Below are 18,383 nucleotides of genomic sequence, written 5' to 3'. Positions count from 1 at the left end.
GCCGATCAGCTGAAAACCGGCCGATTCCGGTCACCGGCCGATCGATCGGTGCATCTCTATTAATTAGAACACATAAAACACAAGTCTTTGCTTAAAACGTAAAATGTTTTCATATAATGTACGTACCATTCCATGAGGGAGAACAAACCATAATCATAGTTATTTCTTTTGCAAATAACACTAGCATCTCCCAGTGTTTCTGATGGTATTACTGTATGTTACCTGGACAGATAATCAACCCAGCTTGCACAGAATGAGAGTAAATAATCATTATTCTATCAACTTCTCATCTCTCCTCGCTGTCTCCTTCCCTTTCCTTTTCTCTCTATATTTTTTCCCTCTCTCTAACTCCAACTCTGCTGCAGTAATTAAATCACAGTTGTGAGTTTTGAGACAGTCCAATCCCCCAAACTTCACACTCCATTTCACCCCTCACATCTCTGACACACAGACCCATTGGAGCAAGACCTAGAGAATACCCATTTAAATACAAAGTCACACCAGCAACACATCGATGGAAGTGTCTCGACAAAAAAGATCTATTGATTGTATTTGGATGCGCGGACAACGTAATAGTGGAGAATGCTCAAATGACAACTAACTAAAATAGAGGTCTGCGGAGAGTTAGTAGAGGTTACTGTAAGTGACATACAGGCAGAGATAAAAGAAAGTGTGTGTGTGTGTGTGTGTGTGTGTGTGTGTGTGTGTGTGTGTGTGTGTGTGTATGTGTACATGTGTGTGTCTGTGTCTGGGCACATTCACACTTACTTGTATCTAGAGAGAGAGAGAGTGAGAGAGAGAGAGTTTATGTATCAATGAGAGCAGGACGAGAGAGTCATTGAGGAGAAGCGAATGCAATTAGGGGACGAGTAGGATTTCTTCAAGGATCCATCTTCAAAAGAGGGAGGAAAATGGTATGCGGGCCTGCCAGCTGCAGATACTAGCTCTGCTGAAGCATCTGTGAAGCTGGAACCCCCTCCGTACCACTGTTGACTTAGCTGAGCCGTTTGAATTCACCACACTCCCTGACATACCAGAGAGAGAGAGGGGTAGAGAGAGGGAGGGAGAGAGAGAGAGGCAGAGAGGGAGAAAGAGAGAGAGAGAGAGAGAGAGAGAGAGAGAGAGATTCCTGTGTTGCGCAGAATGCAGATATCAACCAGGCCTTCACAGTGCCCTAATGTGTCCCGTCAGCGCCTGACAGCATGGCTTTGTGGAATCGCTGAGATACCCATAATCCTTTAGCTGGGGTCAGGGGGTCAACTTGCCACCGTGCTGAGCACACCCAATAAGCTTCGAAGAACCTATAGCCAAGCATCAATACCCCAAACCCCTCGCACTATTCTGCACAGCATGCAGGCTCGGCAGCTATATATGCAATGCAAATCCAGCGCGGGGCGAGGAGCCCATGTGTATAGAAAAACTTTAGGAAGTGCTATCGAAAGATTTGTCTTGTGTCACGCCCGGCTTACTACCACAAAACATTTTGCAATGTTCGTGAGATCGGGCTGCAGGAACAATGAGAGGTGAGGGAGAAAAGAGAAGGCTTCCGCCTACAATGCTAAAAGCAGTCACTGACTTACAGTACAGTAATCAGGGGACTGTTGGCTGCAGAAAAACTGCAACGCCTCACCTAGTTCATTATAAGATGACACAACCAATTTGTACCTCTGCCTGCTGCAATCTACCAAATCTCCCCTGACAAAAGCATTTAGATTAGAGCGCTTTCAGGGAGGGCTGCGCTGACACGCGTACCCAGCCTCTAAAAGGGGAAAATGAAGTGGCTTTTTAATTCTCCTCCAGGCAAACATAAAACTGTCCAGGTAAGTCATTTGTGGGTTGAATGGAGAGCCAGGAGCAAGCTGCCTCTCTGCCGCAATACCCCTCGCTCTTTCTCCCTTTTTCTGCTCTCTTTCTCTCTCTCTGCAGGCAAATGTGCACGCCCGCACGCACACACACAGAGACACACACACACACACCCTTATCCTCATCTAGAAGATTATTAATCTATTTGTTACATTTTGTCCCATTATTTCTCCCATATAATCCTCTTTCACTTCCTCTGGCAGCATGCTAATGAGTTTCTGTGAACAAGGAAGCTGCGCGTGCTGTAGATGTTTCTGATTGGCGCTCCTCCCTCTCTCTCTCTCTCTCTCTCTCTATCTCTCTCTCTCCGATTTGTCCTGATGGCGTACACAGGAGAATAAAGACTCCCAGATGGAATGGGAAAGTGGAAATGGAGAGAGGTGCCATTTCATCTAATAAAATAGAGTTTTGTAATCACTTTCCCCTCACAAATCTTTAAAGTTGACTAGAGCAAGGTGGAAATGGAAGTAATTGCCCCTAGGGTTGTCACGATACTAGAATTTCTAACTTTGATACAATACCCAGGAAAATATCAATATGCGATACCGTTTTCGATACCACGGGGGGAAAAAAAATATTTTCAATCTTTTTTTTTTTAAATATTGTTTTCATGTTAAAATATAACATGAAAACAATATTTTAAAGTTGTCTGACATCAAACAACACATTTTTGATTGACAGGTGTCGATCGCTGTCATGATTTGCCCTTTTTTATTGAGGGGAGTGAGCTTATACTGCACAACCATGTGAAATCATATTGCCTCCTGGCCTCTGCAGCATAGACTGTAAGCAACTAAGCAACAAACACAGACACAGAGACCCAAACTAGTCTCTTAATATCCGACAACGCAGGGGGAAATCCCGGTGCAAACGAGACAGATGGACGGACAGACAGACAGACAGACGCACGCTTCTCCATAACGTAGGCCCGATAAAACTCATTCAAAACTTTGCACTTACACAGCAGATTACCCCTGCTCTAGTCATCAGCCTACCAGAACACTTTTAGCTTGTTGAAGCAACAGATACCCACCAATGATAGGGAAAAATCAGCAGGGCCAGAGTCAAGGCCGGCGGTAGTTATGGGCAGGCGTGGGCTCAGACCACCCAAACGTGCATCTTGCCCACCCGATCAAAAGTTAAGAATTTTTTTTTTTGTTAAGCCAATGGAAAAATATCACAGAAAATAGCAGTACCATTTCTAACTTCTGATTGGATGGGCAGCCTACAGCCCGCCTCCAAAGTCGCCCACTGCCCACCCCCCCTCGTCGTGTTCAGGTACAAACACACAGAGCTCTGAAGCAGACCCGTCGAGCGTGGCTGTATTCACACTAAATCAGGCGATGGGGCTCTTCCCGCAGGGTTGTGCGGAGGTATGCGGGGGTGTGGGCGTGTTTATTTGTGCTGTAGAACGTAACTGCTGTGAAACAATCAGAAAATAACGTTTTATTTCTCTGATTCACCGGCTTTCTCGCTACCACTGCTCTCTCTCTTCATTCACTCTCTAGCTCGCTCAACCACTGCTGCTCTCTCTCTCTAACAAAAAATAATGTGAATAACAATATTAGTTAATAGAATAAAATAGATAATGATATAAATAAATGAAATAAAATAATATACATATATATATAAGGAGTATAAGGGACCATGTAAGGGACCATGTACAAAACCAGTAATCTCAGAGAGAGGAGAAGCTTTTCACCAGATTTAGCTACTAGCGAATTTCCATCAGCAGTCAATTTGCATCAACTCAAATTTATTCGATGAAGGGAGAAAGACAGACTGAGGAGAATGATCTGTGTCTGCCAGACCCCTACCCAAAGTCCCGAACCCAGCAGCAGAGAATAGTTCCCCACCAATCGGTGATTACTATTGTTCCACACACTAACAGATACCATACTACTACCTTTTTAAAGATATAATTACTGTGATCTATTATCTATCTATCTATCTATCTATACATATATACATACATACATACTTATATATCTATATATATATATCTATATATATATATATAGATATAGATATATATATATATATATATAGATATATATACATATATATATGTATATATATATATATATATATATATATATATATATATGTATTTACATTGAAGTTTGAGTATAGGCTTGAGTTAGTTGATTTAGGTGTTTTCTTTGTCTTTGAATAAGACTACCTTCTAGTTTTGTAAATATTGTCTATGGTGAGAAGTCTCACTTGATTAGGTTTTAATTTTATTTGAGAACTAAGCTCATGCAATGAAAAGAATTGTTATGGAGTTGATTATGTTAAAATCTGGATGAAGGAATTTTTTTATTTCAGTGTAAATCAATCTGCCCTCCACTGACTCAAATCATAGGGTAGCAGCAAACTTAGAAATGCTGCTTCACTACCTCCTAATTTCCCTGCTTCAAATTGTTCTTTATAAATTAGAATAGAATAAAATACTAATTTATTAATCCCCATGGGGAAATTAATCTTCTGCATTTAATCCATCCAAACACCCCATACACAAACACACAGCCACAAGCTGGAGAGTCCTGAGGGCACAATGGCAGGAGCTTGCATCTGATCTTGACTCTGACAACCCTCCGGTTTCCAGCTGTCATTTTGCCAGATTTTTGTGCCAACTGGCCAGGGATTTGAACCGGCAACCTTCGGACTACTAGTCTGCTTCTCTAACCTCTGGGCTACCTACCGCCCAAGTTGCCCACCTATTATTTCTACCAGCCCACCCTAATATAGCAGGCTAAAACTGGCCCTGGCTAGAGTTAATGGATTATTATTGACAGAATGATTTCAACGTCCGGTCGAGCCTTCTGACCGGGCCCGGACAATGCATCTGAAAACCGGACAGTCCGGTCGAAAACCGGGCATCTGGCAAACCTACTTGATAATGTTAGCTAGCTCTGTAGCTAACATTTGGTTTGCTAGCTAAACTAAAACGGATGATGTGCAGGGTACGTTAACGTTTATGATAAATGTTTAATGCTTCAGTGATGTTGAAACGGGAGCTTTTGCTAACTCTCGAAATTCTTTATATAGACTGGCGTGTCGGTCCTTAAGGTGCTTCGCCAAGTTTGACTTGTTACCCCCCTTCGTCGGCACCACTCTGTAGCACTGTTTGCTGACTGAGGCAACAACCCAGCTGACTGCTACTAGTGAGAGGAGGGGCTGTGGGCAGCGGTGCAGTGTGTGTGTGTGTGTGTGTGTGTGTGTGTGGAGGTGGAGAAATAATATGTTTGATTTTTCATTAAGAGAAAGCACTGCTGGTATCGATACTGTTGCAAATGAGTATTGTATCTGTGTCAAATTTTTAGTATCGATACTTATCGAAGTATCAATACTTTTGACAACCTTACCCACTGAGCAAAAGACATGATTTCAACGTCGCCTAGACGGCTATGGGCCATTTAGACGTGTTTTAAACGTCTAATCAACGTAAGATTGTTCAGTGGGTAACTGCCCCGCAACATGAACACTGCTTCAGATTTTGGCTGGTGTCACCAAACTCTTTTCGCAGCTACATCAAGTATTCTGCCCTTCTTCCAAATATTCACTTAGATTTATAGCTCTCTCCATTTCCTCTCTGCGGGTGAACTGGTGACAGACAATTAGGTGCGTGTGTGTCTCTCACTCTCTCCTGTGCTTGGTTTTTATTAAAAGATTTTGTCCATCTCCCTTATCGCGCAGACAATGTTGACGGAGAGGGAGCATCATATATTCCGCGTTTTTTAATCTAAAAATCTTATATGAAATCCATAGACTGTCAAATGATTTCTACGGTTCCCGCTACAAAATGGGGTTGAGGGCGAGGAGACAACACAGAATATAGCCTCTTTTTTAAATTAAACACACGGGCAACCAAGCAGAGAAATAGACTGCAGACACAGTATAGGTATAGAAAGAATTATGGTAAACACAAATTACTATTAACATTCTGGTGAAGCTTGAGAGGTATGGTTGTGAAAATGTAGTAAAGCTAGTCCAGTCTCTTGAGGGAGAGCTGGATCTAAAAGTTACGCTGCATGTGTTAAAGCCTTGCCTGAATATCCATTCCATCCTTTAGCTTCAGGCCCAAGAATTATGACCACAGGGAGATGAGAAGAGGGGGAAGCAGGCGAGAGAAAACACATAGGTACTAAATACCAGAAAGAATCGGTGGCAATATAAGTCAACAGCTACATGGGGACTTTATTCATTTCAATATATTGTGCTCTTCTACTAAACACGCAACTTACACATTATACCATACCACTGAGACACTTGTGGAAAATAATCTATGTTACCGCCCAAAGACTCTATATAGGTGCCATTTGTCTTACAGCAGCATGTCAGAGGGTAGCCGGAAGGGAACATGCACATTGCTGTTTACATTTTCCATTGTGTGTATACTTGGATGTGTGTGAGTGCATGTGTGTGTGTGTGTGTTAGGCTCAGGGGACAGGGAGTAGGGTGGTAGTAGTAATGGCTGGGACGGGGGCAATGGGTGTTCCCAAATAGCAAAATGGGGGCCGCTTGACGTTTTTATGAAGCGCGTCTGTTTGGAAATGAATCGTTAGTCTCGGTTTTATTGCTCAAATTACCCGAGCCGGTCCTTGTCCTGTTTGCCCTTAATTAACAAGCATTCAATTCCCCTATTAATTAGCACAAGCTATTAGCTATTTTACATCACTCTTCATTTGTCGACAATTAAAAGGTCTATTATTAAAAGGCATGCCACATGGTTAATTGTGCAAGTGGCTCAGCGGCACGGGGAGAGAGAGAAGAAACTGCAGGAGACTTGCAGAACATGGGGAGGAGTAAAAGATGGTCCAGTCTCCCACAACCTTTACGGTCTGTCTGTCTCCAATTCTCTGCCTGACACTCTTGTCCTCAAGAGAGAAACCACCCCTCTCAAGATTGTGTCACACACTCCCTGGGTTTAGACCCAGACAGCCAGGCTCAGCAGTGTGGCTGCTACAGGAAGGGGGTGTGGTTCTGGATAAAAGGCTCCTTTATAGGACTGAAGGGCCTGAGTGCAATTGCTGTACTACTGTAGAAAATACCCAGTATTAACAGAGCCTATGGGTGCAAAACAGGTATGGCTGGTATCCTAAAACCTTTGTACTCTTTGTACTCGTGTTTCTTCTACAACTACAAATCAGAATCGCTTTAAACAACAAGTACAACAAATGTACAGGAGTTTGTCTCTGTGACATTGATGTAGAGTGGGAGATTGAGACCAAGTGATTTGTTTTTACAAATTCCCTTCGCAGTCATTAACAGGACTGAAACTCAAGCATCAGTTTTGTTATTCATTCTGCCTTACAGCTGAGCAAGATATTCATCAACTGAGAGAAAGAACCAATTGGGTTGATAATGTATGGGGGAATCCCACAAGAGAGGATACAGAGAAGAAGAGGAGACACTGGAACAACGGGGCAAAAAAATAAATGAAAGAAAGGACAGTGAAAGACAGAACAAAAAGGTGGTCAGAAATAGTACAAAGCACAAAAATAAAACAGGGAAAGAAAGTGAAAAATAAGAGGAGAGAAAGAGGACAGAGGAAAAGAACAGAAGAGGACAAACAGGCAGGGAGGGGAGTTTTCGGGAGAAGAGAGAGTAAATAGAGACAGAGGTGAGAGAGGAGAGACACACGGAGCATTGGAGGATGGCCTTTCTGCTTCCCACACCCTGCCTCACCTCGCCCACCCCCCAACAACCCCCACCCCATCCCAGCCCCCCGCCCTCTGCCAGGGCTTAACAAGTGGCGAGGGAAGCAGGCAGGCAAGAGCTGTGCTGATTGACAGAACAATTACTGCTAACATGCACCCTGATGGAGCTGCAGACATCTCCAAATAGAATTTCACTATGCTGTTGCATCACACGCTTACAGGAAGGATTTTGGTAGAAAAGCAAAATTGCCCCAACTGACTGACTGGCTGACTGACTAGCTGGCTGACTGACTGGCTGGCTGACTGGCACCACTGCTTGAAAAGCACTTCTGTTTTTTGTTGGCTTCCACGAAAAAAGGAGAAAAAGCATTTACCCTTGATCAAGGTTGGCTAGTTCTAACTTTAGAAGCAATGTTTGGCAACCCGTTTCCTCCAGTTCTGACTGTTCATCTGTTTGCTCAGTTAGAGGTGTAGCTATTTTTACACACACGCCTACTGACTGATGAAGAAGTGTTATGTTAATTAAAAGAGACAGCAGACACCAGAACACATTACAATACTTTATATATCCCAAATCTAATAAGATAGAAATTATATGTTTATTTAACATTGTAAGGTAAACTAACAGTACTGTGATGATGGAAAATTAAACATGTGATACTGGTGTGTGGGATTTGCGAGTGTTTGATTTGTCTTTCATCTGATTTATTTGACAGCTTACACATACATATTAAGCATAGATGAAGTCACTGAGGATGTCACAATGCAGTCAGAGACTTAATTGCGCTGTGGTCTTCATGATGCACAGATAGTAAGGCAGGTTTGGTGTAATGCATTTTAAATCAGCAACAGTGTAATGATGTGTAAAGTTGAAAAAAAAAAAAGCCTTCCCCTTTTATGAAGACATTAAATGTCTTCTGCTGCTGCCATACTGCGTTCTCTCCTTCTCCTCCTCTCCACATGAGAACCTATATGTAGCATCTGCTGGTTGATGCAGTCAGTCCCATGCAACATCCCGGCCATTACCCCCACCCCGCCGCATCCCGGCCTGCACCGGCTGCATTACACCACGCTCTCTGACTTTCTAATTAGCTTAGCTCAGAAAATAAGGATGCTGGGCAATTCTTTGCTCTAGCAGTCTAACAAATAGCAGACAACAGGGAGTCTGGTTGGCACCTAGTGTCGCCAAGAGGGCCATTCTCTTCGACAGACTACTACAAGAAAATATGGTTTTCTCCCTATCCTCTCTCATACACTCTGTCTGCACCCCCCCCTCTCTCTCACTCCCTCACTCTCTCGCCATTTTTTCTCCCACTCTGAGCTGCTATGTAATGGTATGTGCCTGTAAGTCAGTGGCAATTAATACACAATCATGAGAGCAAGTTTAATTTCAAGGACTTCATAATTTGGGAGTAAACACTAAGTAATGAATATGAAGCATTAGCTGATGTGAGACAGGAAATCACAGACAGGAACCAGGTTTGCCTTCGTTCTACAGCTTCTCAACTATGCAGTACTAATTAAATGAGGTTATTTATCCATTGATCAATCCATCACAATCATTTATTATTCATCTGCAATTCCTTTTATGACGTCCACGAGACAAACAAATAGATATAAATTATATGCAACCCTGTATAGCATAAAGTCTTAATGTGTATAGCGTACAGTACATAGTACAACCTTCGTAGATATTTCTTCTCTCTGCTCATGTTCTGAGGAAATCAAAGCCATCATTCATCCATCCATCTCACATCCCACAAAGCATTGTAGTCCTGTTTAATTCATTTATCAGCAGACATGTAACCTGTAGCTGTCTCCAAATAACAGAGGATAAATACAGTACTGTGTCTGCTCTGATGTGTCCGGCACCAGGAGCGAGAAGCTAGAGGAGGCATGGAAGGAGGGAAGGAGAAAGGGCTGTAGGAAGGGGTGGAGGATAGATCCCTCCACCTGTAGCAGTGAAAGCCCTGCAGGACTGTAATCTGCCAGCTGTCTCTCACAGGGACGCCCAGCCTAGCCGAAGCCGGCCAAGCCCAGCAGCCTCCAGCACCAAACCATGCTAGAGCCCCAGGACATAGGGCACCTGCACGGGGAGATAAAGGCTTCAACTCCTGGGCTAATACTGACGATTCTTCTGATAAATACAGAGGGGGGAGGCAATTTATTCTCACTCACTCTCTCTCTCTCGTTCTCTCTCCCCTGTCTACCTGTCTCAGTAATCTCTCTTTCTTGTATTTTCTCTGTTTTTCTTTCTCTCTCCTCTCTCTCCCTGTCTGTTTCTCTCTCTATAAGTCTCTCTCTCGCTCTCTCCTCCTATCTCTCTCTCTCTGTACCTTCTTTATCCTCTCCTGTGTGTGTTTGGATCAGACAGGCGAGGCTCTCCACACTCTGCCTTTTTATTTATTCCATATCTGTAACTGTCAAAAAGAAGATTGCTACTTTAGGAGCTGCCTGTGCTTTGTTGTGCTGATGGAAAGTCAAATAGAGGAGGTTGTGTTAAAAGCATCTTGACCACTTTGTGGGGACACAAACAATGTCAGCCGTGGTGTCGGAAGCCTCAGACAGTTGAAAATGGCTCTACAAGTGCATGGGAAGCAGCCCCAGATGCATCTTTGATGGCACAGTGGTGAGGGGAGAGGTTGAAACAGTATTAGCCTGGGGAGGTAAATGGAGCCGGGCTTCAGCCACGTTACCCCCCGCTGTGTCTGTCACTTAAATACCTATTTATGAGAGCTTACTAAAACATAAACATGGCCAGCGCTGCATGATTAGCGTATTAAAACAGCTTTGGGATCTAAAAGACCCAACAAGGCTCCTGCTGAGAATACCACCTCAGACATTCAAGATTATGCCAAATGAGAAGTCAAGACAGAAAATGGAATTTTTCAACAAGTGGGATAATTACACCTGGAAAAAGATGCCTGTTGAATAGCCATTACACAAAAGTGATATCCGCATTTAAAAAAATAGGGCTATAACTTTCTTTTATGTTGCTGTGCATAGAGTAACTTAATGGTTATTACACTGCAATTACATTCACCTGAGAAATAAGTACGCACCAATTTCAAAGCAATCACCTTGCTGGACGTTCCAACAACTTTAAACAGCACGAGACAAGCAGGTAACGGTTGTGGCACAGCGACACAAGTCTTATCTCCATTAGCAGCATCGAGAAACTCTGAGTGCAAAGTTGCGGCTACAGCACATGCAGTCTAAACTGAGTGAAACTGAGCGAACGCGGAAGTGAGCTGAGCTGCATCATGTTGCATTGTGCTGTATCGTAGACAGCAGTTCATCTTTCCTGTCTACCGTGTCGTGCCCATTGTCTCTTCCCATTAGCCTGCGCCCGGCGTGCTACGGCACGGTCGGTGCGGGCGCTAGGCTGGCAGACGCAGACAGCTCAGGGTGGCAGATGCCTGGCGTTCCTGCGGATGCCCTCCATCAGCTGATGACAGATGTCAGGGCTCCTCTTGGACGGCCACACTTCATCACGCCACCCTGTTCTCCCTCCTCGCCCCACTGCATACACCAGCCTGCCTGGCAGACGCTGCACCCAACCCCACTGCACCAGCCCCGTTCATTCCTGCCACACCTATTCATGCACACACATACACACACACACACAAACACACACACCTCTGCATCCGTCAGTCAGCCGTTATTACCTCAGACAGCCGTCATGCCGGCAACCAACGGATCACATGCTAATGGGCCCAGACGCATCCACTCTGGAAATCTAAAGCATCAGTCTTTAGGGTGCATGTGTGTACGTGTGTGTGTGTGTGTGTGTGTGTGTGTGAGTGTGAGTGTGTGTATGTGTGTGTGTGTCTGTTGTTGGGCAGACAAGCAAACTTTTTCAAAGTCGGGGAGAAGCTTTAAATACTTTGCTAGTATTACAGTGACCACAATGTGGACTCAGGTTTCACAGATGAGATGGCGTTATTATACAGCATGCACTGTAAAGTATAGAGCAGCAAGCACAGAAATATAAAGCTGATGGTTTTGTTATGGCTATTGGTGCTGATATTGTTACTGTCCACCTACCATTTAGGTCTGCTGGTCGACTTGACTACAGGAGACATGCCATCTCTATACAGGCTCTTGGTCTTGGAGAAGTTGACCACGTTGAAAATGACCCTCTGAAAGACAAACATTAACATTAGATTCTAGTAGATAGATTCCAGCTAAACATGGAATTGGAAAGCAGTAAAGACACATCATATAAGAGTCCAGTGAGACTGACTCTGATGATGAGGCTGTAACATGAAAACCTGATTAAACATAATAAAAGCTGCAAATTGATCAATAATCTAGAATCATTTTCTCCTCCTGAAAAAGATAAAACCAGCAACTGTGGGAGAAGCCAGGAGAGAGGTGCAAGATACCACCGCCGCCATTAACACCAGTAGCACAACAAAATCATGACACATTATCAGTACAGTGAAGAGATAAGGCAGCTTTAATGTCCCTCAGATGATCCCATGAAGCTGTAACAAAGTTCCAGATAAAAGGCAACAGCTCTGGGGAGCACCAGCCTCTAATCCGGGAGGACATTATGGTTGTCCCCAGAGGGATGCTGCCTGGCCCAAACCAATGATGAGCCTGGCCGGGAGCAGGGAGGACAACCATGGTGGCTGGCTTTCCACCTCCCTTGGCCCAAGGACAAAGCTTCCTTCCTTGGCTAAAATACTGGGGGACTGCCCCTCCTTCCTCCCACCTCCAGGATCCATGATTAGGATCAGGAGGAGTGAGAAAATGTGGAGAGAGAAACGAATAAATATATAAAAAAGTCAAATGAATGGCGATGGTAATACTGCGGTGCGGTAAATGAATCCTATTGATGGAGCATATCAAATTACCAACTAACTCCAGGTGGTGGAAGTTAACTGGGTGCTACTGAAATCCTATTACAGACTCCCCACCCTCCTCTCCCTCCTTCCCTTTCTCCTCTCCCTCCCCCTCATCCCTTTCTCCCTCCTTTCTCCTTCCTAGCATCAGAGGAGTGGGGATTGCGGATTGTGGCAGGCTGATTCAGACTTAGGTAAAATGACATCTAACTGATGTTGAGACTGGCAGCGGGCTCCTGTAGCAGGGAGATAAGACCATTGCTGCTGGCATTTCAATTACACTTTACTGCCCCGCACATCTTTTGCAAGAGCTACTTTTCAGCCTTTTCCCCTCAGGCAAATACAGCCTTATTCTCTCCACTGGCTTACTCTGACTGCACAGCCTCTTTCTTCATTCTTTATCCACAACAAATTCAGATTGTCTTCTTCCTTAGCTTGGCCGTGCCCACTGTTTGTAATCTATTTGTTAGGCCTGTTTAACTCAGAGGGGGCTGAGACTGGACAGAAGACAGATGACAGAGATACAGGCATGGGGAAGAGAGAAAGTAGGCAGATAGACGCACAGCTAGATAGGCACACAAAGCAAAGGGTGGGGGAGAGGCAAGCGGAGAGAAAGGTAGCTAGGTAGACAGACAGAGAGACAGACAGCTGGACAGACAAATAGATAATCACGCAAACAGAGATAAAGATGGGTGGGAGACAGAAAGGGAAAGGTACTGTAGGTAGGGCAGGAAAATAAACAGGGCCCTATTGGCTGGGTGGACAGGTGCAGGGAGGCAGGCAGGTGGGCTGGTAGGTCGTGAGGAAGGCACACAGCATGCTGAGGTCTCAGTTTCCCTCTGTGGCTCTCTGATTTCACTGAAGCCAAAGTGAATAAAAGAGAATCCTTTCCTCCTGTGACTAAACGCCGGATCAAAAAGTCAGTCTTTCACAAACAAGACAACACAGTGAGATGGAAGATAATGCAGAGAAGCTCAATAGCAAGGTAGGAAAGCCTTGGAAGAGTAACTAACAAGCACAAGTGTTCTGTGGGAGTAACAGACCAGCATGAGGAGAAGCGTATCACCAATTTCACTGTACAAAAGAGAACTGTGCTGTCTTTAGAGTAGTATCTGCAATCAGATCCAGTACAGTATCAGGTTCATTAGGTGTCTCCCTATTTCCTGCAGGAGCTTACCATCATGAAAACTGGCTACTACTGCTTCCCACAGTTATCTGAATTGTTCACTGGTAGGCTACATCTATTACCCATGATCAGCTCCTAACCACTATGCATACATACAGTATGTGTATGTGTGTGCTTACATGCACAAATTGTATGAGAGGCTGTTTAGGCCATAAATCATTTTCACACTCACACACACTACTATTTTCTTTTAAATACATTATCAATCTCTCACACACATCCTATCACACTCTCTCACATATACTATCATACCTTCTATAACTGTGAATGACAGAGAATGGTAGTATGTATGAGAGAGAATGATAATGTGTATGACAGAGAATGATAGTGTGCAAGAGAGATTATGATGGTGTGTGTGTGAGAGAGAGAATGATAATGTGTATGACAGAAAGAATAGTGAGAGAGAATAGCAGTGTGTGTGTGTGAGACTATGATGGTGTGTATGAAAGAGAATAGCAGTGTGTGTGAAAGTATGATGGTGTGTGTGTGAAAGTATGATGGTGTGTGTAAGACAGTTTGATTGAAACGGAAGGTAGTTTGATTGCACAGGAAGGCAGTTTAAATTCTCAGTTCCTGACTGGCTTACATCCTTGTCACACACAAGGCCCGCCCCCTCCCAATTACACCAGCATGACTTGAGCAAGTGACAAAATGGACAGGGAACGACTCAATGAAGCTACTGGCCTATTAAGTAACATTTTAAATTCTCCACATACAGCGACAACAATGTCAAATTTGTTTGACATTGATTGTTTGACATTGACATTGGCATTGTTTGACAACACCTCTGTAACAGTCTCACAAAAGCTAAAATTAGAAGGTGTTAATGTTACTTTGTACACCCCCTGTATGTACACACCTAGTCGTACCTTTTCTCTTGACGTTGGTAGTCTTTTTTTGAGCGAAGACTCACTGACTGACCGAATCATGTTAGGCACTACAAATTAATTCTTTCTTTCTTTTTTTATGTGTATTGTTGTTAGGTGTCAGAGTGTACTTCCCTGGATGACCTGTTACTCTCCACGGAACCACTGCAGGATTACCTGGCAAATGCAGGTTGTCTGAGGCCACTGACCTGCACAGAGGACAAAGACCTGCTGGTTCAGGATGTCCTCATGTTTCAAGTGGTCCACAGAGTCTGGGGGGCATTTGAAAGGTTTATCTTTCTAAAACTATGTTTGTAGACAACAATTTGTGTTCTTTTAATTTTATCATTGATACCTATAAATACATTTTAGTGCCTAAAATTTAGTATGTGTTTTAGACACAGAAAAGCTGTAAGGATACTATCTTACCATGTTGACAAGTATTATTATTTTTTTAATTTATGCCATGGTTACCATCGTTGCTCAGTGGTTCTACTACTGTTTCAAGAAAATCATTAACTGGTACTACTACTACATTATTTGCAGTTTCTAACTCTGGTAGGGGGCCATCTTCATCAATTCCAAAGGTCTCATTTACTGCATAAATGTCATCAATTGCAGAGTTACCAACTCCTGCATAGTTCAGAACACCTGTCTGCCACAGTTGAAGGGGAGTTTGTTCTCCTTGTGTAGACAGTCTGCTGGTTCCACTGATTTCGGAACTCATCGGCAGCCCTTTGAACTCTAGGCAAAAATATATATACTGTAGACAAAACAGATGAAGCTCGTCTGTAGAATCTAATATACCCTGGTTCTCCATGAAGGTGAACAAGTTACTGAAGTGGAATGACACCACTCGATTCAATTCTGCCCATAACCGTTCTATTCCCTGGTTATGAACGCTGCGGCCTGTGATAACAGTTTGCCGGTTTCACCCCCTTCTCTCTAACACATAGCGAGCAACCCCTGTGTTCTCCATGCCGTGGTCACAGCGTACTCTAGAGGGAAGGCCAAAGCTTTGTACACCACTGCAAAATAGTTCAAAGACACTGGAAGCCGAGTTTATGGTTTCTGTCTATATGCCTGTAAGGAGAAAAAAAACCTGGTCAGTGCAGCAGGGGTGTATAGGAATGCCACTCCAGCAACACTCCAAGTGCATCCCTTATCGCTCAACTTAATCAGCTATCCAACCTCACATTGAAATCAGGGGTGGCAAGTGGCCTACTCTTGTTACTGTAATAATTGAGTAGCTTTTACATGTATTTGTATTTGAGTACATTCTAAAATCAGTAATTCTAATTCACTCAAGTAGCCTAGATTTTTCCAGGACATCCAACAATGCCCTTCTGGCATGCTGAGCGTGACATCACTGTCCCCAGGGGTTCCCCAGGATCTCCCAGTGACGCCCCCCTTCCAGGGACTGGGCAGGGTTGGCGTGCAGGGGAAAACATAGAGGTAATGATGTTATGGCACCGGACAGGTGATGTTGCAGTCCCCCCCTCTGTTTAATATAAAGCCTCCTTAACACCTCCTTCAAACCATCCGTCTTCTGTCTGGAGTGTAGACACATCCTGATCTTCAAAACTGTTATGTTTATCCTGTGTGTGACTGCGGAGTCCTGACCGGACGGGTACGCATTTTTCCTGGTCTATGAAACTGGTCAACATGTGGAACAGTACGGAATATACAGATCTGCAAATTGTTGACACCAAACAGACCCAAGGCATGGCGCAGCATAGAAGAGCGAACCCATCGGATCAGGACACAGCATCTACACACTTAAACATCACGGTTTCAAAGATCAAGACAATCTAGACAGAGAAGGCAGATGGTTTGAAATAGGTGTTAAGGAGACTTTATATTTAACAGAGGAAAATGTGTGGGGGGGGCTGCAACATCACCTGTCCGCTGCCATAACGTCATTACCTTGGCTTTTTCCACGGCAGGCCAACTCGGGCCAGTCCCAGGAAGGGGGGTGTCACCGGGAGATCCCGGGAAACCCCGGGGGGAGTGACGTCATGTGGCATCTCCACAGGGACGAATGCTGGGGTTTTGCCACTTGTCCTCAGAACTGACGAAGTCATTTGATTGAACGGCGAAACGTCTTCAATTATTTAATATCCAGTACAGTGTGATTGAGGTATTCATAGTATTACATCTGCTACATCACAACACGGCCATCTTGGTAGGAAAATTGTAGCCTAACAAATTTACAGGTGATTACAATAAAATGACAAACACAACCAATATTTTCCGGGTCCACATAATTTAATGATTAATTCCTAATAATTTCCTAGGAAGGAACTGTTAATTTCCTGGAAAGAACCATGAAATGATTCAGTAGCTATATAGACTAGAAAATGTCAGCAGTCTGGTGAGTCAAGATACTGTCTATTTTCTGAAAGAGTTTCCTGGAAAGAACTGCAAAACTATTAACTATTTACTGGAAAATGGAGGTCAATTTGGTAACCCAAGTCATTATTCATATAATTATACAATATAGTTATTTGTTGAATTCCTTCCTCTAATTTCAAATTTTCTATATAACTACTACATCATTTCAGGGTTCAGAGGAAATTGGAGGAACTTACCAACTACCAACTACCATTGAACTCTTTCTCTATTTTCACTATAATTAGTAAATAATGTAATGGTTCTTTCCAGGACATTTCCTAAGAAATTAGCAGTTCCTTTCTAGGAAATTATTAGGAAATTGTGGACCTGGAAAATAAAGTGTTACCCCAATAATCTGTGTATATTGTAAAGCACCATATTCGTAGGAAATGTATGTGACATCATGGGAATACTATGAATACTGCATTTGGACATCTTGCAACTTGGATGACTGAGATTAATCTACAGCGTAGCCTACAGTTATGTTGTTATGGCACGATCAAGAAGATATTCAATTTAAGTTTGCTTTGAACCTCTTTTCCCTCATAAGGCAATCTTGACAAAGCTTTCTTATATAAACAAAATAATGCAATATAACAACAAACATCACTCACCACAATTGGTTAGGGGTTTGAACATTGTATACCCTTCAGCGAATGGCATGGCGGCGTCGGATTTCCCGTCCAATTGGGTCAAGCTTTTGCAGGCAGTGTCTAACACATCAACGTTGTATTCGGATGTTCCATGATCGAAGGTTCCTAACACATACCTTTCACCAGCATTTGGGGTGTTTTGTAGGATCTCCGCAACTACATCAATAAGTGCATCATTGGACATATCTAAGTTAGTGGTTGGATTTCAAGTTGCTGTCTATGCCTATACAGTGTCTGCCTGCTGATCCCAAAGCATAGCTATTCTTTGCCAAGTCATCCCAAGGGACAAACTGTGAGCAACTTGCTCATGTAATATGTTGTACCGAGGGCGACCAGGATGACTAGATCTAATTGTTGGAGGAACTAAAGAATTAAGCATAGCCCTATGTGTCACTTCAACTAATCTTGAGTTTTCATATGAATTTAATATGGAATGAAAATGTATGTACACAGCCTCCAATGCACTTACACACTCTCTACTATCACCCTCTTCTAACTGCTGGCAAATCAAGAAAAGCAGATGTTGTCTGTGTGTGGCCATCAAGCTCACAGTATAATCTTGCCAAAACCATGCTGTCTGGTCCCATGCTGTCAGTTTCCCTTATAATGTCCTGAACACATCGCATTGTATCGGTAAACAAATGAATAATGTCCTCCTCATTGCCATTCACTCCCAGAAACAAAAACTGAGCTTGACAAAGAAGGTAAACAATCAGAAAAATCATTGTGATGTTGCTATCCTACCAACAAAACTTGGTGAATTAAAAGTTTTCTTAGATGATTTAGTTGCTTCCGTTTCAAACAAACTCTCTGTAAATGCTGCTGGCAGTGCTGCTGAGAAACTGCAGGCTTTGTCCTTTGTTCCTGATTGGCTGTAAACCAATCAGGAACTGAGAATTTAAACTGCC

General features: G+C 43.4%; 1 protein-coding gene across 1 annotated transcript in view; it reads right to left on the bottom strand.

Moving 5' to 3' along the window:
* Nucleotides 1–11,668, bottom strand: part of agbl4 (AGBL carboxypeptidase 4) — a gene marked incomplete at its 5' end in the record, with an annotated part of 154,662 nt that extends 142,994 nt beyond the window's left edge. Inside the window, one exon of the mRNA XM_071533506.1 lies at nucleotides 11,574–11,668. Within this exon, the coding sequence (XP_071389607.1) occupies nucleotides 11,574–11,668 (95 nt within the window). The remainder of the gene's footprint in view (nucleotides 1–11,573) is intronic.
* Between the last annotated feature and the right edge of the window lie 6,715 nt (nucleotides 11,669–18,383).

Source organism: Centroberyx affinis, unplaced genomic scaffold, assembly GCF_046629955.1.
Source record: "Centroberyx affinis isolate AG114_WGS23_722 - 3 ecotype Tasmania unplaced genomic scaffold, CSIRO-AGI_Caff_v1 ptg002373l_1, whole genome shotgun sequence".
In the NCBI taxonomy this organism is placed as follows: Eukaryota; Metazoa; Chordata; class Actinopteri; order Beryciformes; family Berycidae; genus Centroberyx; species Centroberyx affinis.
Note: the sequence above shows the minus strand (reverse complement) of the source record. Positions and strands in the feature narration are given on the sequence as shown.